Source organism: Pomacea canaliculata, linkage group LG3 (assembly GCF_003073045.1).
Source record: "Pomacea canaliculata isolate SZHN2017 linkage group LG3, ASM307304v1, whole genome shotgun sequence".
NCBI classification, from domain to species: domain Eukaryota; kingdom Metazoa; phylum Mollusca; class Gastropoda; order Architaenioglossa; family Ampullariidae; genus Pomacea; species Pomacea canaliculata.
In genome coordinates, this window is record NC_037592.1 from 31,948,967 (window position 1) to 31,976,676 (window position 27,710).

At 40.3% G+C, this 27,710-nt stretch overlaps 2 protein-coding genes across 7 annotated transcripts; one reads left to right on the forward strand and one right to left on the reverse strand.

The window, feature by feature from the left end:
• Window positions 1-36: 36 nt before the first annotated feature.
• LOC112559341 (sodium-dependent proline transporter-like) lies at window positions 37-13,253 on the forward strand. Of its 3 annotated transcripts, XM_025230490.1 has the most exons (14): window positions 37-168; window positions 367-510; window positions 794-1,030; window positions 2,222-2,354; window positions 2,524-2,762; window positions 3,051-3,175; window positions 3,591-3,835; window positions 4,122-4,322; window positions 4,623-4,796; window positions 5,644-5,785; window positions 6,316-6,396; window positions 7,213-7,392; window positions 7,692-7,855; window positions 8,421-13,253. In XM_025230490.1, the coding sequence occupies exons 2-14, from the start codon at window positions 476-478 to the stop codon at window positions 8,535-8,537; spliced, it is 2,073 nt and encodes a 690-aa protein (XP_025086275.1). In that variant the 5' UTR covers window positions 37-168; window positions 367-475; the 3' UTR covers window positions 8,538-13,253. The 3 variants fall into 3 exon arrangements, with proteins under 3 accessions (XP_025086275.1, XP_025086276.1, XP_025086277.1); XM_025230491.1 differs by lacking the exon at window positions 6,316-6,396; XM_025230492.1 differs by lacking the exons at window positions 37-168; window positions 367-510 and adding an exon at window positions 1,621-1,679 and having other exon boundaries at window positions 816-1,030.
• Window positions 13,254-13,799: 546 nt separating this feature from the next.
• On the reverse strand, window positions 13,800-27,479 carry LOC112559342 (sodium- and chloride-dependent glycine transporter 1-like). 4 transcript variants are annotated; one of them, XM_025230496.1, is made up of 14 exons: window positions 27,330-27,479; window positions 21,882-22,076; window positions 21,351-21,482; window positions 20,564-20,936; window positions 20,033-20,165; window positions 19,543-19,677; window positions 19,216-19,319; window positions 18,730-18,854; window positions 18,408-18,520; window positions 18,012-18,143; window positions 17,594-17,693; window positions 17,094-17,194; window positions 16,685-16,852; window positions 13,800-16,135 (listed from the first exon to the last, which is right to left on the reverse strand). In XM_025230496.1, exons 2-14 carry the CDS (start codon window positions 22,063-22,065, stop codon window positions 15,959-15,961), a joined length of 1,977 nt encoding a protein of 658 aa, XP_025086281.1. In that variant the 5' UTR covers window positions 22,066-22,076; window positions 27,330-27,479; the 3' UTR covers window positions 13,800-15,958. The 4 variants fall into 4 exon arrangements, with proteins under 4 accessions (XP_025086281.1, XP_025086280.1, XP_025086279.1 ...); XM_025230495.1 differs by lacking the exon at window positions 27,330-27,479 and adding an exon at window positions 25,739-25,866; XM_025230494.1 differs by lacking the exon at window positions 27,330-27,479 and adding an exon at window positions 25,055-25,360.
• Between the last annotated feature and the right edge of the window lie 231 nt (window positions 27,480-27,710).

The following is a 27,710-nucleotide window of genomic DNA, read 5'->3' on the forward strand; positions in this document are numbered from 1 at the left end:
TGTAATCTCTGCTTTTTTCTCGTCCTGTTGTCACAGGAGCTTTCTTCATCGCCTACTTCATCATTCTGATTTTTTGTGGGGCGCCGTTGGTGTACATGGAGCTAGCCTTTGGACAGTATGCCAGCTTGGGGCCCATCACAGTCTGGAAAGCAGCTCCCATCTTTAAAGGTCAGTTCCATGAAGCAGATATACTGTTGTATCTAGTTGTAAAATACACGATAATTATAGTAGTGATTATTCTGTATTCAATTTCATTGTCTCTATTAAAGTTATTGTTATAATATTGCTATTCCAGGATACAGCAAACTTTAAAATAATCAAGCACCCTCTGATCCCAGAAAATAAGATAGATTACCTGAATTACAGGTGTGGGCTACACCATGGTGATCATCTCACTGCTGGTGTCCATCTACTACAACATGGTCACAGCCTGGGCGTTCCACTACCTCTTCACTTCACTCACTGCGCGCCTGCCATGGGAATTGTGCAACAACAGCTGGAACACCGCAAGTTAGTGTCACATCCTCAAGTTCCTACAATAATAAAAATATTTTAGTAGCTCAGATTGAGAAAATATGGAGTTTGTAGTAAGGTTTGAACATGTTTGGTTAAGAAACATCTTCACCTTTCTCCAAAAATACAATGAGTTAACCGATGACTGTCAACTCCAACAAAGACACGCACTCCAAAGAACACTTTTCTTGCGAAAGATGAGAGATTCTGTTTTATCTTGAAGTTTTTTGCAGCACCACATCCTTCATGCTTATTTGTATTTCTCCTCCGGCGCCAACAGGCTGCACGAGCAACAAGTTCGCCTCGGACAACTGCTCGGGTCTGAACCAGACGGTGCTGGCGGCGCCATCTTTCCGCAACCTGTCGTGTCACACCGTCCTCAGCAACTGCAGCGCCTACACCAGCGACCGCGTGGGCCAGTGCATCGGACAGCTGCGGGAGGTGGTCGGGGGAGATGCTGTCGTCAACTACCACAGGATGGGACCAACTACACCAGTCCCAGCGAAGAGTATTTCTAGTGAGTGTTGGCCGAGGGGACAACTTGTCCAGCGCATGCTTCACCTTTGACCCCGGATCTTTCTGATCAAAGTTTCTTAGTTATTGGTCGCTTGAGCGTGAGTTTATTTTAAAGCTCGGGGATTTTTTTTTTTATTTTATTTTATTTTATCTTTTTTGTGTTTGCTTGTTTAGAGATTTTTTTTTTGTTTTGTTTCTTGATTTTTTTTTGTTGGGTTTTTTTGTTTTTTTGTTTTTGGTTTTTTGTTTTGGGTTTTTTTTTTGTTTTTTTTGTTTGTTTTTGTTGTTGTTTTTTTTTTTTATCTTGCATGCTGAATTCGTGATATGCAGTATGCACTTACGCGTGTGTTTGTGAGTGCGCGTGTGTGTGCGGGATAGGAAGTATAGGCGTATGTAAGTGATTGTGTGTGTGTGTGATTTCTGCCACCCTCCTCTTGCAACTTTCTGTCTCTCCCAGCTGTCCGCCGCGTCTTCCTCCATGTCTTTCATGTTAGCTGTTCTTGCGTGCATGCTTGAATGTATGACAGATTGCCTGTGTGTGCGCTTGCATGCGTTACACTTTCCAATCAACCATCAAAAAGCATTTTTCAGTCTAGTGATAGGCGCAACATCCGGGTGAAACGATACGGAGTGGACAGTTCCTGTAACAGGTTAGTTGTAAGAAGTGTTGCTAGCAGTAGTTTGGGGTCAGGCTACAACTGTTACTAGCAGTAGTAGCTTGGGAGAAGTCTACAAGAACTGTTACTATTATTAGCAGCAACTTTAGACAGTTCGTTTGAACAGTTTCACCGCTTCACGCGATTTCAGGACCATTTGACAACTGTTGGCGAACATTTTTCTAAATTATGAGAAAACAAGCTGAAACAGTTTCAATTTTTACTTTTTTTTTTCTCTTTTTTGGCCTAATCGTATGTTCTTTTGAAAAGTTTCCTAACTGTCGGTTGTTAGCCCCAATTCACACAGCACGAACATTAGTTCTCAGTAAGCTTTCATCTAGGTCACCTGCTAATCGTCTCTTCTCTTCAGAAAAATTCATTGCTCTCAGTCATCATCCATTGGTGCGTCCTACTCACCCGTTTCCCGTATTAACTCTTCTCAAACCTGTTTACCTTACTCACCCCTGATCACTTTAATCACCCATCTCCCCCATTCACACCTGTCCACCTTACACACACCTGTTTACTGCTTACAGTCGGTCCGTGCTGGATGTGTCGTCAGGCCTGGATCGTCTCGGGGTCATCAAGTGGCAGATGGTCATGTGCCTCCTGCTGTGCTGGATCATCGTCTTCTTCTGCCTCTTCCGGGGCATCAAGTCAGCAGGCAAGGTCAGAGTTTCCTCCTTCAAACTCACTCCGTCTCGCAACTGCAGGGAGGTTAAGATTTTAACCATTTAACCATTTTTACTCTCTGTAGAGAGATTTAGATTGTTTAATACTTTGGTAACTTCGTTTAAGCCATGAGGATTTTTGAAGTCTTGCGGATGATGTCTGACAGGTGTCCTACGTGGTGGCGCTGGTGCCCTACGTGGCGGTGCTGGTGCTGTTGGTTCGCGGCGTCACAATGGCGGGCAGCAGCAACGGCGTCAACTTCTACACCACCCCGAAGTGGGAGCAGCTGAAGCAGCCACGGATGTGGGTGGACGCCGCGGCACAAGTCTTCTTCTCGTTGTCCATCTGCTGGGGCGGCCTGACCACACTCAGCAGCTACAACAAGTTCCACAACAACGTGTACAGGTAAGGTGCAGGCTGGAGTCCACGTTCTCAGTGAGAAACCGTCTTCCCATGATCCTTTTAACTATTTTGCGATTTTTAGTAATTATTTTATTTAATTATGATGTAAGGGTTTGTGGATACAGCCTCATGGCTGAAGGTCGTTGATGAGAGTTCTCCCAGAAACAGAAGACTAGGTAGACAAAAAGAAAAATATCTTCGCCGATCTTGATGCCACTAGACTATGGAAGTACACTTGTTGTAACTATTTCTTGTGTGAGGAAACTGATTCTCTGACGTCCATCTTCTCAGGGACGCCATTCTGGTCTGTCTGGGCGACACGCTGATGAGCATCCTGTCCGGTTTTGCTGTTTTCGCCATGATTGGGGTCCTCAGTGACAAACTTGGTTCACCTGTCGAAGGTGTTATTCAGTCAGGTATGTGTCCTTACATGTCCATGATCTCCTCTTCGATCTGTTATTTTGCAACATGTTGCGAGATTCCTTATCAAGAAAATCCGGTCTGATATCTAAAGTTGACCTCCTATTTTTGCCATTTTAAAAGTCAGTTTTTGAGTGTTCCAGAAAGGCACTTCTGATATTAAAATACAGTAGGAGGAAGGAGGAGAGCATTTGTAGACAGTGAAAGAAGAAATGTTCATTGTTATTGCTTTACAATGCAATCTTTCTTTCCCTTACTGCTAAAAATAGCACTCCACATTACCTGCCGGGAAATGTTAGCCTGATTCATAATAAGTGTCCCCAAATCAGATGGATAAGTATGTTGGATTGTATCGTGTCTACAACTCAAAGCTGACACCAGTAGAGCAGAAATATTGAAAACGCTGTGCAGACGTGGGCATGACCTTCATCGTGTATCCAGCGGCTCTGCTGTCGTTCCCCGTGCCGTCGCTGTGGTCGGCGCTGTTTTTTCTGATGCTGGTGACGATGGGACTGGGCACCACCTTCTGTACCATCGAAACAGTCGTCACCGCCATTGTCGATGAAAATCCGGCCTTTCTCAAGAAGCGGCGCGTGTTAATGCTGACTGCCGTCTGTGTCGTGTCCTTCCTTCTGGGCCTGCCGTGTGCTGCACAGGTAAGACACCTGGCCTGCCGGGCACTATTTAGTTTTTTGTTTTATTTTTTGCAGTTTTTTTAATTAAGCTTAGCCTCTTGCGAAGTTCTCTGCTGTTAGTCTCGGCAAGCATAATGAATGTGACTAAACCGGAAGCTTTGAACACAACTGCCTCGTTTTAGTAGCTGATCTGAAATGAGAATAAACCGGAAGCTTTGTATACACCTGCCTCGTTTTGGTAGTTAACTAGAAAAAAGTCGTCTGCCAGCAGTCTAGTAATGCAAGTTCGTGTGGTGTGTGTGTGCAGGGAGGCTTGTACCTGCTGCAGCTGATGGACGAGTATTTGACAGGCTTCCCCTTGCTGATAGCGGGACTTTGTCTCTGTCTGGGTATTTCCGGCGTGTACGGCCTTCAGCGCTTCTGTAACGACATCCAGCACATGACCAAAGCCAAGGTGGGCGTGTGGTGGAAGGTCATGTGGATCTCTGTCACACCAGTCGTCATCGTGGTGAGTGGGTACAACGTGGGTACAACGAGGGTCTGTAGCTGTGTGCTGCATGGTGAATGTGTCAATATTCACAAAAAGCATGTAGTTAATATTGTGGGGATAAATTTTAAAAATTTACAGATGATTATATCAAATATCTGGAGCAGTTATTATTATCTTGAAAAGCATGTCATCTGCAAATAATTTTCAAAGTACCCTGGTACTCAACGTTGCTTTGTTAATGTTCATCAGGATGAGATGATATGACACTTCGAATAGTAAGTTTCTTGTTGGAAGTAAAACCTGACAAATCCGTTCCAGTTCATACTGATATCCTGTGGCATCGGATACCAATCCCTGGGGAAGCAGTTTGATGACATCAGATACCCGTGGTGGTCAGAGGTGTTGGGATTCTCGCTAGTCTTCGTCTGCATCCTCCCTATCTTTGCCTGGCCCATGTTTAAAGTTCTAAAAGGCAGTGGGCCATTCTTGAAGGTAAGAGTAATTCTCAGTTAAAACATGTTTGTATGTAAGCTTGTAATCACCGAGATAAAAGCAGTGACCTCTGATCAAACTCGTCACCTCATCACCTTTGTTACACAGAGTACAAGAAGTGTCACAACAATGTTTTACTGAAGTTGTTTACGTGTTTAGCTGGCTACATGCTTATATGATCATAGGGCTATCAGCACACAGATGTGCACAATACGTGGGATGGTGTTACAAGAAATAAACTCAGATAAGTGTTAAGTTCGTCTGACTGACAGCCGCAGACTACGAAAGAATTTTTAAAAAGCTGTCACAAATAATTACAAACTCATGTTTTTACGAATTTCTAAAAGTAGAACCTGCGATACCAATGTTCCCTAACATGTAAACAAACAAAAGCTTGCCTTATTTTCAAATGTGTAAAGTATATACAACAGCTCTTCCGATGTTTTCAAACAAAGAAAACACATTTCTCTGGGGTGGAAGGACAGAATGTTTAAATTCTGCTTTGTAAACATGTAACGAATATAAAAAAAAAACATCTGTCTAGCCTAGTTTGCAGATGTATGCAGAAGTGAAATATTTTGTAAATATTTACACAGCATAAAATAGTTTGCAAATATCTTAGGAATAAAATGTTTGTATAACATTTTTTAAAGTTGTAAAGAACTTAAAAATTGTTCTCTGTATATGCGTAAGTGTTGTAAAATAGTTGTCGAAACTAGACTTTTCAAGAAAGTGTTTAACAAAAATAAGTTTACGGTCTGTAATTTACATACACATATAGAATGGAGTATAGCTGTCAACCCTACAATTTGCAAACGTGTATAGAAAGTTTGCTTGTTTTCTACAGAGAATACAAATGTTGTGTCGGCCGGATCCTGCCTGGGGTCCCGCCCTGGAGAAAAACTGGAACTATGTGGAATACTTCCCGGCTGTTCAGACAAACCTGCTCGCAGTGGAGATGGAGAACCCGCCTCTCAACACCATCACAGGTGAGAACCACTCAGCGCTGTACATATAACATTTCTTCTGATGTGTATCCAATGTTAGGAGCCGTTGCAGCTTTTTAAAAAAAAAAAATCTCTGGCGAGGAACCACGAGAAGAAGAAATGAAAACTGATGATTGTAGTATGTGGAAAAGTAGAACAACTTAGAGAGCAGTAACAACATTGCAGCCATTGTTCTTGTAGAGGTTGTAGTAGTAATGGTGGCAGTCGCCTGTTTCTTCAGCTACCAAAACTACCGCTGCTCTGCTACTAGATTTGTTTACAGCTCACAGTAGTAGTTGCAAAATAACTTTGGCATTGGCAAGTAGAACTTACAATCTATTTCTAACATTTTCTATAGCTTTTGTGCTTTTTCTATTGGATATTTGAAATAGGAATTATCGAACGAGTTTGCAGTTTGACTTTGCCTTCCATAAATTCATGAGACAAACCAAGATGGGAAAAAGAATTTACGCTTAGTTTGAAATGAAAAAAAATAAATTTTACTTTAAGAAAACGATTTTTGTGATGTGTAGGGCAAAAAGCAGGTGTTAATTTTGACTGGAACCAAAGTGTGGACGAAGTTTACCCTCCCTGGCAGTTGAAAGTAGGGGCAGGTAACCGAATTGTCAAACCTGTTGTCCTTCCTTTTGTGATTTTTGTTTATTTTTACAGCAAGAATCTTTTATCACTTGCTGCTCTAAAGTTTTTATACTACTTTCCCTAGATGTTCTGTAGCCTGCAACAATTTAGGCACAGCGAAAGGCACTTTTCAAATACCTGCACGATTATTTCTTGTGTTAAAATCATCGCTACTTTCTTCGCAGGACGAAATTTTGATTGCTTAGTTTTTGTTACGAACGAGTTCTTGCTGCATGAGCTTCAAGAGTTTTACAGATTGAATCATAATCTATTAATTGCCGGAGCAAGAAGAAGACAACGTTTCTGTGTTTAAAGTCACTCTGGTTTAACTTTTGCTTCTTAAAATGTTTTTAATTTTGTTAAATGTAATTTTACTGCTTACTTTGTGGGAAGATTTTTGTTTACTTGATCACGTGCACGTCAGACATATCTGCCGTGTATGACTCTATTTTCAGCTTTTTATGTTAATCATTAATGTATTCTTGCCTATATTTGTTTTCACTCACATTTATGCACTGTTGTTTCATAGGCTGCACGATACATGTTTTATATATATATAAGGCTTGGTTAGTATGAAATCTTATATTTATTATTTTTCTTCGTCACCCATACTACTTGTTTATGCACACGCGCGCACACGCGCACACACACACACCTTCCTCGAACAGAGGTGATGTTGGCAGCTTTTATTTCTTCCTTTTTTGTCTTTTTTTTTTCATCTCACTCTCGCACTCAGTGTCTGCTTTGATACGTCACTGTTAATGTCGTTAACCAACTCTGTTTGTATTCAGATCGAGTGGAGTTTACCACAGTGGGTGTGCGGATACCCAGTGTTTCCCAGACCAGCCTGCTACCTCTATCCCAGCATCACCCCGGCACTGTCCGAATGAAATCGGTCAAAACCCTGGACATGCGGCAAAAAGCCATTTTAAACCACGCCTACAGCAACCCCCAGTGTAACCTCTTTTATGGTACGTGACTAGACGTCACTTCCTGTCGTGCTTTGCGTTGCTCCTGTATTTAATTTTTTAACAAATAAAAAAATAAAACATGAAGAAATATTTATGACGATAATGAAAGTTGGTCTTAAAGCAAAGAATTCATTGCATGCCTCGTGCTCTGGGATAAATAAAGTGTATCCTAAACTAGAATCACAAATGCTATGCAGCAGTTTCTTTAGCCACCTTTAATTAGTTGTGTTTTAGTCACATTTACTGGTTTTAAGCAAAGCAGAGACCCACTTAACTAACTCCGTTGCCAACATACACAGGCTCAGCGGAAAAGCTGACCCAAGGGACGCGAGTCAGTTCGTCGAGTGACGGCGCCTTGAACGACGTGGTTGTCGCCCATCGCACGCGTCTCAAACCTGAGATGAAGGATGTTTGTACACAGACCGATGTCAGCTGCTTTGAGAAACTCAAGAGACAAGTCTCTGTAAGATGTTTTTACCTTTTAACTGTGATGTAAGGATTGTTGTCGCGTAAGTTTTACTGTAATATAGAAAGTTTAGTGATAGAGAAAGTTTGAGATTTACGATTTACGCCGCATCTTTGGTGCTGGTGATGATGGTATCTTGTGGTAGCACCCATGTGTGTCATAATCCACACATTTCATTTTAATAATTTCTTAGAACTCACTTTTCTGCCTTTTAGGTAAGTTTGAATCTTCTTTAGTGTGCTGTATTATCATTTTATTTTATGATTTTAAATTTTGTGTGCTTTTTTTCTATATCTTGGTTTATACTTAAGAAGACTCGTTGAAATATGGCTTTAATCAGATTCTAGAATCGAATGGCATGATTACGCCCGCACAAAGCTGGATCTTTTTATCATACTCAGTACAACAAACAACCATAAGGTGTCCTGTTAATTTTCTTGGGAAAATAGTTTCTAGTTATAGTTTTCGTAGTGGCTTCATCTTTCATAGTTCGCTTAGACGTGACTGATTATTGTTAATGTTTCTGATGTCCAGTGGGTTCATGACAATCTTTTTGTTGCAGGAGCCGATTGGTCGGGCCACAACGCCTCCGTCACCCGCCCCCTCCCTGTCGCGCTCCATGTCCTGGATGCATGAAGGAGAGCCCGCAGTCATAGAAGTGGAAGTGACCAAATTCTAAACCTCACCATCATGCGGTAATTTAACATTCTTCTTGTAGGGAGGGGCAAAGAGGGAAATCGGTGACTGTATGTTGGAAATACATGAGTCCACACAGTCACCTTTCTTAACTCGTCTCCTCACAACCCAAACAGGCAAGGACTTGCCGGTCGTGGAGTCAGTCAAATGCGTGCTGCTTGGTCGTGGAGGGAGCCTCATCCAAACTCCTTTGGTCTAAGTATATAAATATATTCTTCTTTTTTTTTTCCTTTTTTTTTTTTTTTTTTTTTTTGGAAGCCCAGTTTTAAACTGGTCGCTACCCTGGATGTTGCCGACACGGTTGGGAACTGGGTTACCTACAGACCGACTTGAACCAAAGACCCAAGCACAAAACGTGTACTGAAGCAAACACGTGCAACAAATGTGGCGTACTTAAAAAAAATTATTAACAAAAAGTTTTCGTGGAGTCGGAGAGTTGTTATTCAGGATCGGATGGTTCCTTTCGATTCCTGCACAGTTTAAAAAACAAAAAAGAATTGAGCTGTCTGCGGCTGTTTATTACTTGTTATGGATTCCTGAAAGGCCGCCCACAGCGGAAGAGGCGTTGTGCAAGCTTTGCGTGAATGGTTATCTACATGTTGTGATGTCATCAACTTTTTATACGGCACTTTCTGTGATGTTTTCGCTGTGTCTTGAACACAGTCTCAGTGACCTGAACACGTGTTGGACATGCTTCATGCCAAATCAGAGAGCGAGCGGCCATCTTCTTGACGCGGGACAAAAATGGCGGAATCGGAGTATGTTACCACGTCTGTGATTCGCTAAAGTGAGTGTGTGGCGGCATGTCACGTGCTGTGACGTAGCAAGCACGTGACAGCTCGAATTGCTAGTGGTCTTTCTCTTGCCCTTGCAACCACCACAGCGTCCATTGTTCGTCGCCGAGGCTGCTTGACTTCAGAAACAAAGAAACAACACTGCCATGAAGGATTTGTCTGTTTGATTGTGCTGAAGTGAGCTTTTCATATTTAATATTTGAACAGAGATGAGACAGCGGAGGACAATGACTTATTATAGCTTCGCCATTAGCAGAAGTAAGTAAAGATTTTGCTTCAAAACAAGTTTTTCGTGAAGGTGTCAGTATGTAGCTGATTGAATGAAATTATTATATGGTTTGACAAAAAAGTCTTTTAAAAGCAGCTTTTTGTTTTAAAAATAATTAAAAGCAAAGAAAATAGAATCATCTGTATGACATCACTAGTAATTTTTGCTTGTTGGTTTTCCATAAGAAATAACTTCTTTATGATTCTACAAAATCTGTCAATGTATTTGTACTACTCTCAAAGTATTTTAGGTCAGTTAGGGTAATGTATATGATTGCTGATTATATTTAGTAAACATTGTTTACTTAACTGCCATACATAAACTGTTCAATGTTCACTGTTTATATTTAACACAAAATGTTGACTAAACTGGTAGAAGAAAACTGTTCAATGATAGGTTTTGTTTTAAAATAAACCTTAAAACGAGCAACTGTTGTACGGACGATGGTGTTTGTGCGTGCGTGGGTAGTTTGGGGAAAATATAAAAATCAAAATCATTTGGTCTCTTTAGCGTTAGTGTCCCTATGCTCCTGGAGGAGTAACAAGGACTAAACTAAACTAATTATATTATCAGAAATATTTTAGATAAACCAGGCCGAGCAGGTGTCGGACGAATTAAAAGAAACATGTATTTCCTGTTTAATCGTAAGATTGGTAAAAAGTGTTTCACCTGTCGGTGATATCTTGAGGGTTAAGTTGTGATGAAGGGGTGACAGATCGGAGCAGGTAGGCAAATGGGAGATACTGGTTTTTGTTTCCTTAAGCTGCTGGAGGTTAGTGAAAGTCATCTCACACCCAGGATCCGACCTTTTTCTCAGAATCTTTATAAATAAAAACCTGTTAAATTTTGGGCTAAAAAATAACTTCGGGTATGATGTGTGTTGGCGCAATGAATACTCGTTATAACTCATTATATTCTACTGTTTCTTCTACATCCGAATATTTTCGTGTAGACGCCATTATCATGTGCTGAAGTTTGCTGAAGATCAGCATTTAATTTTCGGTGAGGTTGAGAACTCATAAACGAAGGAAAATAAAACGTATAAAAAATTTAATAAATAAAAATTCAAGCCAAAGGAAGGAAATGTTGTCCTTTCTTGCATTGTGTTGTGATAATATTATTGGTGAGAACTACGCCCTTTCACTAAATGCTTTACCTGATACATTTTAATTAATCGTATATAGATGAGTCGGGAATAAAGACATCATGGCCCTCGTCATGACGAGCTCTCACACAACATCAACTGGAATTCTGTCCAATATGTGTAAGAAATGTCTTTTATATTGCAAGACGCCCATCACTAAAAATACTACACGTGTAGATATTTTCGCCAAAATGAAATTAAAGCCAAACGTTCTAGCCCATCTCTCTCTCTCCTGTTTCTTCTTCCTTCCCTTCCTTCTCCTTCTTCTTGTTCTTTCTTTTATGGAAAAAGGCAAGATATATTACTTTTGTAATCTATTTTATACTGTGGTCTTGCGGTTAATGCCAAACAGCTATCCAGAAGACATTTTGTGTTATTTTCATCCTTGTTTAGGTAAATGCATTTATTATCCCCGGTTTGTACAGTTTAAAATAGAGAAAACCCGGATGGGATTTAGCAATTCCTGTTCTACTACTGAAGCTCTTTTGGCAGAACTCGGAGGCCAGTTTTTCTTGACCTGTACCAAATTGTCACCAGCGAACACAATGACAAAGTTGACATAAAATAAAAAGAGAAAATTAAAATGCATTTACAATACTGTAGCTAAGGATATCCTTTCATTTTCAAAACTGTAGCTCATTTACTATATTTGATTAAACGAACATTGAGAGAAATGTGAACTAGTCAGGTTTTTTTAACGCCAGTTGGAACTGAGGGTTGTGGTCAGTGTTTGGAGCGAGTCCAGGATTGATGGTAGCTATAGCGACCCTGCTGTGTGTCTCACTAATTAGTCATGCCATGTGGTACCACGTGACTAACACTTCTTTCGCATGTCATCTCTCTATAGTTTATACAACCGGAGACAGGAGCCCGAGACAGGCTTTCATGGCATCCCTCTCATTATTTCGTGCTGCGGAGTAGATAGGACTGGGCCTAGGCTTTATTTTTCTTTGAATATAGATAGTAGCTGCAATGAGATAATTGGGAGATAATTCTTAATTAGCTGTACGTGGACTTAGATGAAAATTTGTAGCTATTCAGTTTGATGAATATTTTTTCAAATAGAGTATAAAACCGGTGATAATCACTAGGTGATGTCAGCCATTGGTGATATTGCAGCTTCAAGGCAGTGCCACGGATAATTTATAAAGCTATGGTGTGCATAAATAAGTGCTTAATTAAATTGCAGGTCTAAGAAAATTTTTTTACCGCTGCATACAATGTTAAAATTGTTGATGCATAACTTGTAATTGTTAAAGCCATTTTCTGTTGTTGTTGGTTTGATTTTTTTTATTAATGTTTGTTAACTTGCTCGTTCATTCAAAAATGCCATTCATTCCTATTCGTCTGTACAAATTTTATTCATCTTCATTATAAATAATATAGAGCTGTTGTTTGTATCAAAATAAAATGATATTTTCCTATGCAAGCATATTATGAGTTTTGTATAAAGATCAGCAAGATGTTTTGTAAAAAAAATGTATTTCTTATACATTGTTTTAAGGTGATACAAGTTTAGTTGTGCAGAACGTGGCCATTGCTTCATACTTACAGATGTAAGCCATTGAATGCTGTACATATCACGAGACCAAACAATTAAACAGGTAACTGATTTAATAGTGGTCATATGGTTTTGCTATGATATTGTTCTGGTAAAAATGAACTTAGTCGTTTTAAGTGTGTGTTTGTTATTTCGGTTCATGCTGTGAAAATTTTTATAATACTGTACTGGTGTCTGTTTGAATGTTAATGCATAATATTAGATACTTAACAACGACTATGACAATGTTTTTCTGGAAAGTTTTGTGAACAATGCCGTTCGTGTATTCACCAAATGGAGTGCTTGATATGTATATTTCTCGATAGTTGTACACGTGTAACTTGAGGTAGAGGCCACTGCCTATAATACACACACACACACAAACACATATGTGTATGGTAACAAGACTGGCCATATTTTTAAATCGCAATACCTCATTTTGTTTAGGATACATATTGTTTGTAATTAATTCTTCTGTATATTTGTCTCGGATACATATTGTTTGTAATTAATTTGTATATTTGTCCAGAAGTCTAATTTGTTTTCTGGGCTTTTTTTTTTTACAAAATGTGAACATGAAATGATGTGCATTATGTTACTACTAGCCAACCGCCTTGTACATACGCTGCCGATACAAATTATTTGGAAGAACCACACACGTGTCAAAACTGTTTCCTTGCTTCATTTTTCATGAATTATACCATGTTGTCAGAAGTGATTAGACAATGCTACTTGTTGGTCAAGCTGTGAACTCTGATGTGTTGTTTCCTAGGCCAGTTCTGCTGCGCTTATACCTAACCCTCCATCTTCATTTGATGCACGTGCCATTATCCGGTCTCAATATAGCATTACGCGGTGCGCAGGTCCAACGCCTTGCTTACTTCTACTGCTTGCCAATCTACTTGGTGTGACTAGTGTAGACTTTGTCCACGACAATAAACAGAAGGAAATCAGCAGAGCAAATTTGTTATGATGTTTAAAGTATCTTTAATACTTCATCTGTGAGAAAGATACTCAAGGAATGTTATTTCATTTTTTTTAAAGTATCATTTCTGTGTGGAGCAGCGCCCAATGTCGGAATCTAGTCGGTTTGATATTCATGTGACACACCGTACTTTCCCCAGCTGAACCATTTGTTTAGTGGGTACTTGACCCTTTGAAGGTCTAATAGAGTGCATTTTTTTCTAATAACTTGATAAAGCTTAATACGAGATATTTTTTCCGCAAGTCTTGGTGGATACCCCTCTCTATTCACATGCTAGTGAGAGCGAACTCCCCTCGACTAGTGCTCGCTTCAACTTTCACTCTTTCCGTCTTGACCATACACACTCACGTACACGCCCAAACTGCAGTCCTGACAAGCATAACTTAGCTACAGGACCTAGTTGTGAGGACTACACACCACCCTCCATCTTGCACTCAAGTGGCCGCAAGTCCTGTACATCCATCTTGCTGACTCGCACTCTCTTCACTGATGTGCAACGGAATGAACAACACTGGTCCTTCTGATAAACTTTAATAGACCAAGTATTGTACATTTTGTTTCTCCCAGTGACCAGACAATGTATTCCTCGTCTTAATCCTGATTCATAAATTATGAATGGTGTATTGTTTTGTTATTTAAATATATATTCCAACTTAACTTTGGGTTATTTTCTGAATAGTTATGGTTCGTGTTGTGAATTATTACATATTCATCTTTCCAACTTGTTGGTTGATCCCTTCCTTTTTTGTTTATTTTGCATGAACCTTCTAGAGTTCTAGGGCCTCTTTTCCTGTCTAGAAACATTTTGCGTCTCTCTGTACGAGATCTTATTAATTTGTAGGTTTTTATTGAAAAGTCTCTTACAAAGTGTTCAACTTTGTTTATATATCCTGATATTTCCACTTCATTGAATTATTTTTAAGGAAAAGAACGCCCGTTTTCATAGATTTTCGACATCCATAATCCGGAAAACCAAAAGAAGTTCATATCTTTTTGGTTACATTCGGATTGTACAATTCTCTAATCTCTCCACCCTTTTCTCTTGTCTCACTGAGGAAAGATGTTATACTTCCTAGAGGTATTTTATCTAATCAAAAAATCAATATATTATTATGTTTAATAAATGGCTGTGTAAATGAAATAAGCCCTTTTTGGCAGAAGTGGATACCATCTGTTCTCTTTGTTAACTACCAAACGTTCATAGGATTCGAGAATAATACATCATTTGATGTAAAAACCTGTGAGCATGATATCTCAAAAACCCAATATTAAGAAACTCAAAATGATTTGTGGGGACAACTAAATAACAAGATGAATGTAGAGATCGACTGGATCACAGCTGCAGCAATTCCTGTAACAGTCATTCGCTTGGTTTTGTCTCTGGACGACCGTACAAACAGTTGGCAGTCGGCGCTATTGTCTCTCCGACCGTCTCCACCCCATCTCGGGGATTCTTGCAGTCGACTGGCCTTCTACACGACTTTATTTTTCACAGTCTTCTTCCTGAAACAGCGACCGCTGAGGATGGAGTGGATGATGCTGATGATGGTGATGAAAGTATCGACGACAAGAATAGTCCTTTTCTAAAGGTGGTTTTGGTCAAATAATCTCAGTTATTCACTTTCTGTCGGTGACTGCTAAAGAAGGCTAGTGACTGTGCCTTTCAGCAGCTCAGGAGACTTTGAAAGCAACACTTTAAGGACACCACAAACATTACATTGTTAGAAAGACATTATTTCAGCATGGCGTACTTGTTGTGGGTGTAGGGGAGACTTAAAATTACAGTGGAATGTGAAGACGGTTTGCTCCAAAACTAAAACCTCCAGAACAAACCAATGATAAGGTTATTTTTTAAGACACTAAATACATTTTGTATCTAAACATGCTGAGCCCACTGTACACATTGTACCCTGTTGTCAGCACACAACCTTGCGAGCAAAGCACGTTAAATGAATAATGAAGAAAAACTATTTTGCAGACGGAAATCTTCGCGGGAAGAAAGACTGCTAGAGACCACACTTAGAAAGTTAACTAGAAAAAAAAAATATTTAATAAGTTACGCTAGTGTCCTGATTTGGTTATTTTCAGTACTAAAAGTTCTCATGACATTAAATGCCACAAAAGTACAGCCGCCCCTGATATGTCCAAGGTGTTCATAAACACGTGATCACTCGGGTTGTGAAGATATTCTCGTCCTTACATCTCTCTCTCATATGCGCGCGCACACACACACATATACACACATAAGAATATCATGTAGAAATATCAAGAACATCAACCTAAATCACTAGTAATGGAGGAATTCAAGTGAGAAAATAATTGCTTGACTATAAATTCTTCCTCCTGTACTATATAAGTACTGCTGGCCTCGGAATATGATTTCACTTGATGATGATATAAAATGGCTAATAAAATATGTTTGTATTTGACAAATTATTTTCTTGATCTAACCATCATGCCCTTTGAAAGGTCCTCAGGCAAAAAGCATGAGGCATAGTCTTCGAAAAAAAAGCTGTTTTCTCAAAATTTGCTATGAGCAGATTCCACTGTTTCTCCATATCTCAAATGGCATGAAGTCGTCCTCCACGAAGCTGTTACATGAAGGATGTTTATCTTTTAGTGTTCTCACACACATCACAGCACCTGATGTACCCTCTTCTCCTGATATTACTGTCACACTTCTTCGTGTTGCATCTGACCGACGAATCCCTTAAAACTGTCCGGGCTTTTCTTTTTTAAAGGTTCAAGAGAGTCCATGTTCATGATCCCCCGTGATGCCAGGTACAGCTTCCGGTGCTCTGGCAATTTCGGACCCCAGTCAGGTGCAGGCGTCCACAGCTTTCGCACTCTCTAAAGCAAATACAAATATCTCATTTAACTAAAATCTCACTACAGGTGAAGGGCTGGCTAATAGGGTGAATGCACTATAATATTTCCTAAAATCCGAGTGAAAATTCCATTGCCATTCCCAAGATATACTCCATGCACAGAAAGAGGTCAACAGCACTGACGTCAGGAATGTACACGGGTACATGTACGTTGTGCGAAGGCCTCAGCCAATGGGAGAGTTTGGAACAAATTTTAGGCATATTGTGATGGCATAATGTTGACCTCTTTCTGTGCATGGTGATGTCCGTTGGCGTGGAAAATGAAAGGGTGGGATTTAACCAGATTTGTGAAAATTTTATCTTGCAATTAGATTTACTCAGTGAATTGAATAAAATTGCACCCCACTAGTCCTCTAGCTATCAATGACTGGCACCTACAACATTCCCCAAACTTCGTAAAATACGAACATCTTATTTCAGTGGTAGCAGTTGATATCTTAATCATTATTATCAATATCCATCAACGTTTTGCTAGGTTTCTGTCATACGAAGATAAATCCGTTGTATTTACCTCAGAAATGGATCCTTTTTCACCTGTCAGTCGGTAAAGTGCATAGATGGGGATGGGCAGCATTGAAGACACCCCTATGGTCCATCCCATAATAATAGCCCATGTCGGGTATGTATACGACCCGTAGGTCACTGGGCCAAGAGTGGTCACACTGAACACCCAGATGAACTGAGAACATAAACATGCGCGCGCACACACACACACACACAGAGCATGATTAGCATATTTATCGTCACCGTAATACCTAGAATGTTCTCTCTGTCTCTCCCCTCTCTCTATCTGTTATTTATGTCTGGCACTACAGTGCATAAAATCGGAATCTACTGCTTTGCGTTTAGGTACTCGTATGTACTAATATACTATTTGCTGTTAAAGAGTGAAAGCAGGAGCACAGTAGTACGATTCTTACCAAAACGACCGTTGGCGTCACAAACTTCCACATGTATGTCCAGAAGCGGCAAGGTTTAAAGCCGATCATTAACTCTATGTCTTTCATGAACTGGTCCATACCTAGTCACAGAAGAAAAATATTACCTTTATAGTATGGATTGACATCCAAATTAGAACATCCTGTTTCTACCCCATGGGTGTGTGCGTTATAAACGTATGTACATGTGCCGCAGGCATATGAGTTTACATAATTCTCCATCTTCTTTCAATTGTCCACCAAGCCATCTCACCATCGAATAATATATTGACCCTTCCTTCCCCCGTCCGCTGTAGTAGTCAATAAAATGTTCTTTTACTCTCTTTTTCAGTGCATTTTCCATCTGGATATAACTAAAACTAATTAGCGAAACATCTCAAACTGATGTTCACACTTCAAGTACTGATCTCATCATAACCCTGTGATCCTATCTTCCATAAGTAATTCATTAAAATACACTTCCAGCTGCAGTAGCAACATACCATAAATCCAGGAGATAGCAACACACTCTACGAAGGAAATGATCATCAGAGAAAAGCTGGAGCAGTACCAGTCCATGGTTTGCAGCACGTAAATTCCTCCCTGAGGAACATCACATCCATAATGTATATCTAATGTAAACTTCTTACCTCACTACAATAAGAACTCATTATTGTCAGACAATAATTATGTATTAAAATAAAATTAATCATGCAAAAAGAAAGCTGATAAGGGTGTGTGTAAGAACAAATTAGATACGATGTTTCGATCATAAATAAAGCTTTTACGTTCTTCGCCGCAATTCTGTGCTTTATTGTTTAAAATTTCTTATATCAAGAGTTTTCTTGAAACAAAGCCCATTTACTTTAGCAACCGTGTAATAAAAACGGGTATCTAGAGGGCAGTTCAAAGGTCGCATACCTGGCAGATGCAGGGAATGCCCAAAAGAAACTCCACAAAACAGGTAACCGCAGTCAGAAGAGTTTTTCTTCCACGAAGCAAGTGAGGAAATTCGTCAATGAGACTGCTGAGCATAGTCTCGAACATCCCAAACTGAAACATTTGCGATTTCATTTTAAGTTTTGCATTTAAAAAATGAGAAAGACAAAAATGTTGAAGTACGACTTATTGTGCACCAAACTTTTACTTCGTCACTAACCCAACTGCATCCTATCATCAAAAATATTATCAGAATCTGAGGAAAAGTAAATGTGGGATCATTATCATAAAAAAAAACGTTTTGAAGCAAGTCAACCTAGGTTCGAACACCATAAAAAGCAAATTGACGGAGATCCAGAAAAAGTGTAGGATGCCTACCTGACTGTCCAGTCCGACAACAAACAACATCAGAAAGAAAAGAATGGACCACAGTGGGGCAATGGGCATCTTGGACACGGCTTCGGGGTATGCGACAAATGTTAGTCCAGGACCTGAAACGAAAAATTGATTCATGAGTAGCTGTCCGTGTTTGTCATCTCCTGTGGGTAATACATGATTCCTTCAACACGAGATTGACTATCTAAGATAAAGATTTAGGCAGAAAACTCATTTGTCAGTCGGTGTAGGCTGTGGTAATACTTTGGTGTCCTTAGCAACACACCTCACACAGCAAGTTCCCGCACTTTCGGCCTGGACCTACCCTGAGTAACAATCTGGTCGACTGTGCTGTTGGCTTCGTGTGCCATGAATCCAAGTACAGAGAAGATGACAAACCCAGCAAAGACACTTGTCCCACAGTTCACAAAAGGAACGATCATTGCGTCTCTGTTACAAACAGTAATTCACAGCTTTGAAACCAATAAATCAAAAGGAGTTCGTTGATGGAAAAAAAGTGTAATACATGATTCAGAAAATCCCGTTGCAGAAATATTACATTCGAGGTCAATGTAGTTTCTGTACATGTGTGTCCAGAGAAACTATTAATACTAAGCTTTAACAAGTAAAAAAGTAAACTTTACGTAAGGAAAGAGAATAAGAATAAGAATGAATTTAGAAAATTAATTGAAAGTTTTCTATATTTCTCCTGAGCTAACCGTTATTTTTTAGTTAATAGTCACGTATGATGACCAATACTTAGTTTTTTTTTTCAAAGCAACCACAGTATCAGCCAACAAAAATCTTTTACCTGTATGCATTGTTGTTAAAGCGGTTGTAACTAGCCATGGTGATAACTCCTCCCCAGGCCATGCCGACAGAGTAGAAGATTTGCAAAGCAGCATCACCCCAAACCTGGTGAGGAAAAAAACAAACAACTGAAGAACATCCATCTGTGGTGAAATCAACTTTCACAACAGAGTTTAGCTGAACTAAACACATTTAATTCTAATATTATCCATAAAGTAATCATAAGTCTTCTATAAGACAGAGCATTCTCAAAGTAGCTTTAGAGTTTAGACATTACCCTTCTATGCCTGAAATAGACCTTCTATACATCAGCTTTCCGGAAATTTACCTGAAATTTAGTCAGTTCTTCGAAGCGTGGGATGATGTAGAACTTGATTCCGTCAATAGCGCCGGGCAAGGTAACACCTCGTATCAGCAAGACCGTCAGGACAAGGTATGGGAAAGGTGCAGCAAAGTGCATCACCTGTCGGACGGTGAAAAACAGTTCAGGTAAGAGAGGAATCAGCTGATAATAACGATGTCGTCTGGCACCGGTAACACGACACATGACGAGGTGACAAGGTCTTTATTCTAAAGAATATCTGACGAACTCTAGCTCCCTCTTGCTGCACTAAAATATTCATTGTAAAAACCTTTCCCCATCTCCGTATTATTCACCACCATTTTGATTATGAAAGGTATATGATTCTATAGAAAAAAAATATGTTCCACTTTTCGTCCTTAAAACAGTAGTGGTACAGTGTAAGGCCTGATACTAACAAACCACAACGCCTGGGTTGAGTTAATATTAAATGGCCCTAACACTTGACTCAGCTCACCTTGCCGAGGATCTTCACCCCCTTGAAAAGACACAGGAAGACGAACAACCAGGACAAGGCAAGACAGATGAGCAGCTGCCATCTCACTTCTCCCAGCTCTTCAATCCCAGAGGACAGCTTCAGCACGTGGTGTCTATTGAAACAGTCTGCATTAAACCCGATCATAGACCCTCCTTTCACCAACTTCATGGCCTTACTCTGACTGGCAGTACGTGGGGTAAACAAATATGAGCAGGCTTTCTGGAACCTGGTGCATAACTTTGGTCCGAAACAAGGATAAATTTGAATTTAGACAGTATTTCAGCATAGGTAATGCCAGTGTCTTTTTCAAATACACCTATAATAAAATAAATACTAGAAAAAAATGGAGGTGTCTTAAAATTGCATAATTAAAGAATTTGTTAACCATTTTACTAATTGTGCACACGATTGAAAGGCTTACTTAAGTCAAATATGAAATTAATTCAACAGAACGTACAAAAATGTTTGTTATTGCCTACAAGTAGCAATAAGAGAAAACAAAACACTCACTGCCAGAACTCCTCACTGGCCGACATGGCCTTGCGGCCTGATGGCGCCGTCAGGTTGGCCGCCATGCTGATGGCAAGAGGCGCCGACTGCTCGCTGCTATTGGCTGCCATGTCGGGGTAAGGGGAGGCAACTTCCAGTATGGAGGCCAGTGCGTATAAGGTTGAAGAGTTGCTGGCCGTGCGGTTCTGGGACATTTCTTCAGCAAACAGCTGGCTGGTGTCGAGGCAAGACTGGGTGTTCCACTCGTTTTTGCAAGTGCTCCAGGGCAGCGTGGCGCGGAACGACAGGAACAAATAATAGATGGTCCAGGCGATGATGACATTGTAATAGATGCAAACGATGGAGGATACCATCACCATGCCGATGCCAACTCCTGTTTGGAGGGAATTTGCAGTTTACAACAAAGAACGTAATAAACAACTCGTGATAATACACGAAAAATATTATTTAAATGAAGATCTCCTACAGAATTGGGGATTGCGAGTAAGAGAACCAATGTAAAAGCCATCTTGCTTAAGACAATGACTAAGCTGTGCTTAAGGATAATCTAGTTTTTTTCTGTCCTTGAAAGAAGACAATATTATTATCAGTACTGACTTTCTCATTAGGTTAAACTTTTCCTTGCCGTCAAATAACTTTTGTAGGGCGTCCGCATTCTTGGTGTTCCGCTTAATCTTCATTCTACTACAAGAGGGTCTGAGAGGTGTCAGACAAGCCTCCAATGTGTAAATCAAACCTTCAAAATGCAATCAGGTGTTTGAGATTCGTGCTGAGTGTCCAGACTGACCTTTAAACATGGGGCAGATCTTCCAGATGGGTACCGGGGACAAGGAGGAGAACTGGCCGCAAGAGACTTCCATGAAGAACAAGGGCAGACCACACATTAGCAGGAACATGGTGTAGGGAATGAAAAAGGCTCCTGAAAGAAAGATTTACATTTGATGTACATACCGTATTCTTAAAAAAATATGCTTTACTATAACTAATATATCTAATAATATATTTTATAGGTTAATTGATAACCTTCAAATACGTGTGCGTCGTACATTCTACAACTCCTTGTTAGATGTGCAAAAGTTGATAAATACCCGATCAATATTGTGTGTTTTTGCACTTTAACTTACAACACTTTTTGGAAAACTACTTATAAAGCATTTTTCTTATTGTTGTTTGGAACATTTTTAAACTTTTTAAAACTTTTTTTTTACTTTTCAAAGATCAGTCACAAATTATCTCTTTAGCAGTTTGTCACTTTTTTTTTTTTTACAACAGGTGTTTGAAATAATAACGCTCAAAGAAGCAAAGGTAAGACACTAACCTCCTCCACTCTTATAGCACAGATAAGGAAACCTCCAGATGTTGCCCAGCCCCACGGCGTACCCGATGCAAGTGAGAATGAAATCCAGCTTGCCGCCCCACCCGCCTCGCTCGTGCTGAGCTTGTGTAGGCTTGAGTCCGTTGCTGGAGGAGACGGAGCTGCTGTTCGTGCTGTCCGTGTCCATCTCGGGAGACTCTGTGGAATGAATGTAATGTTTGACCAGTGCTCGAACCCTTTGTGGTCTGATGTCATCACCACTGACAGCACTTCAGAGAGGAAAATTACACGAGTGGGGTTGGGGTGGGTGCGCAGTGAAACCCAACACCCGCATGTGTAATTCAAATGCTTCATACCATGAAGTGTTCGGTAAATCATGTGACTCTCACACGCACACCCACGAGTCAAGGATGGCTGATAAACATTTTGCATTTCAGTATGCAAGTTTGGAATATAACAACTGCGGCACAGTTCCTTGGCTGCATTGAGTAAGATATCAACTACCCCCCACCCCTAACCCCTGCTCCCCTCAATATCCTTAGTGGCCTTGAGCTGTTCTGGGGCTTAAACAACCCTGATCGCATTCTCGACATTATTTCCGTAAGCGCCCTATGTTTCTGGCCATGCAAATTGATTTGCTTCCCTTGTGCACGCTGACGAAAACAAGCTCTCATCCTCGGTGTCTCCCCCATTCCTCCATTTCTTTCCCCCAAACGACTCTCTTTTTCTCCCCCTCTCTCTTTCTGATTTGTCGCTGTCACCCGCAATGTATACTTGATGCACTTTATGTACATGTAAATGATTTTAGTGATTTTTGATGTTCACATGGCTCGTTTGTTCAGACAGGTTTAATTTAACTTTTAATTATGTTCATTTCCCCCCATGCGCGACGGACTGGTGTTTTCATTTTTGAGCGAAGAACAACAACAAAAAAAATTCACGATTGTTTGTGCTTGACATTTCAAGAAAGATATGTTTTGAATTTTAATGATCGAGATCGGATTGCACGAAGGAGATAATCAAAGTCTTTCAGATGGAGTCACTGTGCCAAGGACGAGCCAAACGTGTAATCCCAGAAATTCAGTGTGGGCGGCGACTGATAGAAAACAAATCACGTGACGCCTTGTTGAAGGGCAGCGTGACCGAGTCATGAAGCGCGAGCTGATGGCGCCGACACCAATCCTACTGTGAAGGCGCCAAATGTAGTCCGCCGGCCATTGATGTCACAGCTTATCGATCACGCACTGCGCATGTGCAAGGTCACTTCGATGCGAACTGAAGTTTTTTGCAATGATGAACTTTAATGTACCCACTACGTACAGTGCCGGCCGGTGCACAACATTTGATATTATGTTTTTAGTACAACTGTAACGTTTTTGAGTACACCTGTAACTTTTTAAAACATAAAATGTCGCTACTGTTATTATTGTAGCTTCTTCGCGTGCTTCTTCCAATACCGTGATGCAGTTGTAGTCAGCAACAGCGGGCAAACCATCGCAGTTGTTAAAAACACAGATGAAAATTCGTGAAGGGGAATTGCGTGGGTTCTATGGTTTTTGTCCATCTTCTCATCCCTTTCACGCGCACGCTTCAGCTGCTGAAACTCTCAGTCCCTACAAATAATTCATAGGTAATAGGCAACCGCTTAGACATCGCATACATCTTTACCTAGAATATTGACAACAGCCCGCGAGCGCGCACACACACACGTGCGCGTACACAATAACATGCAGCTGATGTTTTTTAAGCAAACAATGTTTAAATAAAATATAAAACATAATATGATAAATAATAACACCTCAAATATCAGGGTTGTATGCATTTTTAACCCCAGTACTAACAAAAATTTCCTTCTTCGGAGTAATTTACTGATGGAAATGTAGGCACACGTACTTCGACGTTGGACGGAAACATTTGTCTGCACCAACACACGACTACGCATGTTCTTTGAACCCCGACCCCGCGCATGGAAATATACCAAGATTTGTTGACGCGCTCACGTGGAATTTCTTTGCCCTAGATGTCGGCCAGAAAACTTCGTTTCAAACGAAGTCCATTTATAAAAAATTTTGTACGGTACATTTTTCCGGAAAAACATTAATCTACCTGTATTCATCACTATTTTATATCTTGAGCTTTTAGCTAAATCCTACTCACACCCCTCGGGACTTTGGAACTTTCGCATACTGGAGGAAATTTCCGTCCCGTATAAACAGTGCATCGTCAACAAGGAATAAAAGAAAAATAAACAGATAAGACATTTACCTGTATCTTATTAGACAGTGGTGTCCTCCGTGAACAGACAAGAGTAAGTTCGTCCCCAGTGTTATAGGTGCAGCGATTAGGTGCAAAATAACGGTTAGCTCACTTGTGTGGGCATAAACATGTGGCGCGGCTAAAAATACGGGACGGACCCACTCTTGTTGGAGGGGTGTCAGGATTGCTTGTAGCAGACAGCGGCGAGATAAGCTGAGGAGCACACAATTCGTACACGCACCAACTTGTATTACACGTTCGTCGTACATGTATATCTATTGTAAATTATAGGACAGACTGCACCTTACACCGAGTTATGCCAGACGTTTTTAACTGTCACTTGAAATTAATTCCTACAGTCACGTGACTTCAGGACAGGTCGTGGTGTGATGCAAAGCGAGGCACTGGTTTGGGGCAAAACATGTGATCAAGTCGTTTTGGTTGGATTTAAGGAAAACGCACGCGCACACTTGCTTGTTATGAACCTTGCTGTTGTACAGTAGTGTGCCGATGTCTGTGCTTATCTGCACTTTAGAGAAACATATTTCAACCGACTATTTCACATTGACTACGGTCCCCTCACCCAGTCTCGGTGGTATCTGTCTCCTGGCTGTCTCCACCTGTGCGTGTGTGTAGAAAATGCCGAAATAATATTTTAATATTAATATAAATGTGACCAAGAAACCATGCATCACTAAGTCACCACAACGCATCAAATCCGATAATGGGACTGATCGCAAATCACTATCAATAAATAATTATGAAAGTCTTTCCTGTAATTATCGCATTGCGTGGATGCGTGTATACTATGAGTTAGAGGACATGGGTATAGGTGAGAGTGAGTAAAATAATGATAAGAATGTGTGAAACGGAGCAAACTAATAATTTTTTGTCTACAGTTTCAAGCAGATATAACGTACTTTTATGTCGGCACCTGTCAAAGCTGCACTCAGAAGTCTCACAAAGTCACCATCAAGATATCTGTGTTGGGAGGAACACTCCGATATGCCGGTGAAAAAGATCTTTAAGAAGTGTGCTATGAGAGAAGAAGAAAGACTGGACGCCAGCAATGCAGATGCAGCCCTGTAATGATTACCAAAACTTGATTCGCTTCAGGTACATCTCTGCTCCTCGGTTGCAAAGCCTTGACATCTGGGCTGATGGCTGTTTGATGTTAATCTTGTCTGGGTGGTGGTTGCTACTAGCAGCCAGTCACTTCTAATTAAAATCTTCCTCTGCACACCTTTTAATATAATTATTATACAATTCGTTTCGGAATCTGTTAGCACTGTTAGCAACTGAGGGTATTTTTTTTTCTTTTTTTTTTTTTTTGCGGGGAGGGGTTAATGCTGTATTCATGTTAATAAGGTTGGTTTTATCTCTAATATAACTAAATACATGCGCAAGGAAGGTTCTAGACCAAAACGAATAACAAAAATAGAGCAGCCGCTGAATTAAGTAAACGAGACGGTAAAAGCTGCTTCAGCTAAACTAATTTATTAGCGAGAAGAAAATTTTTGTACTGTGTACTATATTCAACATCTTTCTTATGCCATTCTTGTTGTACTGAAAACTTGTGAATGTTACAAGCGACAGTAAGTCATCAAAAACATCGAAGTCGAAATTCACACACAACCCGCTCCGCCCTGCCAATGCCAAGTAGGTGTTGCTGACAGTTTTTGAAGAGTTTTGCGAACAAAACTAGTTTTTGTGCATCTTCATTCTCCTCCACGAGTAAGCACCAGTGGACATGCAATGATACAATTATTTACGCTCGAAATATTTCGCGATTATTTATGGTGTACCTATTCTTAATGACGTGGTTAAAAGGCTAACAGGTGGGTTGTGTTTGTGCATTGCAATAGATTTCTTGAATGTCGAGCTAGGTGTCTGTATGTAGGGGGGTGGGGTCAGGAGAAATATAACTTCGGAGGTTCTGATGAGGAGATGGTGTTGCAATGCCGTGTGCTCCTTGTTTCTAGCCTCTACCCACCCAACCTTCATCTTCCGTCTGGGTCTACTTGTAATTTTAGTGATGAAAATTTAATGTTTGTATTGTAAAGGAGTTTGCTCAACGAAATTCTATATTCTATATAGAGTGGTTATTTAATTATGGAAAGATCAACGTTTTAGAAACATATGCAACGAGCGCTCCGCGATTACTTTCGCGATTAATGTTACCCACCCTTTAACCCTAACTTCGCTGGGTAGATCGGCACACCGATCAAATCCTGTATTCATGGACTCAGGGTAAACTTACTAAAATTGTTTCAGTAGCAGTTACTTTAGCAGATGCTTCCCTTTCCGATGACATTTTCTCACCTAGGATAAATTTGGCTGCGAGCTTTGTTAATAGAATTCAATCGAAGCGAACACTGAATTTTTCTAGTCTTATCAAATAAAGTGGACACATAGTGGTACGCAACTGTTCGGTAGAACATTTTAATTGAATTCGTTAATTAACTTCAGTCCTTTCTTTCTTCTTTGCATCCTTTAATTGGTACCGGAGTTTCGCCTCCGACCTCATACCTGCACTCCAGCACCCACACGGTTTAGGTTTCCAGAGAAAATCCTACACCAACAGGTCAATGGTGTAGAAGCCAGGTGTCATGCTCAGAACCCACAGGTATTTGTTGCTGATGTAGCGTACTTCATATTACAGACCATACAGACACTTCTTATTCTCTGGTTTGTTTGTTTTTGTAAGCGGCGTCTCTGTTGGCCATCTGCCACTCGCCCCTCAGAAGCTCTGGTTAAAAGTTGGAGTCATTCTATACTGACTCACCACAAGTTGCATGTCTTCCAAATCTTGTTTGTGTTTTAAAAGTCAAAATAATTTCCGTAATCAGAAACAACCTCGGCAGCATTTCGACTAAATTCTTCTACAACTATTCGCCCATACACTAATTACATTTCTATACTCCTTTCACCGGACAAGTATGGATTAAAGTTTTAAGTTGTTATATACACACATGTGTATGTAAAACCATTGCCAGAATTTGTTCGAACGTTTCTTATATATGCGCCCCGTTACATATGGGTTTTACCGGACAGTTAATTCTTTGCGGTTTCCAACTCTGTTGAACCCTTGAGGACAAATCACTTTTAATCCAATTGTTTCTGGAAGGCCTAGTCTTCAAGAAGCAGCAGGGAGACATTGTGAGGGCAAGAAACTCAATAAAAATGAATACTCACTGTATATGTAGTGTCTCTGCTTGATTCCAGAACTGGTGTGTGTCTATACGTATACGACATACGAGGAAATGACAGTCGTGACTGACTTGACCTGTGCTAGACCCTCAGTTACAAACCGACCGTCATTTGCCTGCAAGCTGCTCGGTACAAAGAGGTGAGGGGTTCTGGGGGGTTTAATAGCCTACAACAGGAATTCATTTTAAGTTGTTTACAGTTGAAATAAAGCTGAAGACACCTCGATATCGCTCCCCGCTCCTCCCATTGTCCAAAAACTATTCGGACCATGGGTGGGAGGCGTTAGCACACTAGTGACGCAGTTTGTCGGTAAGAAATGTGTTTACCAGATGCCTTATCAGCGTATGAAATATTGGCAACGAGTCC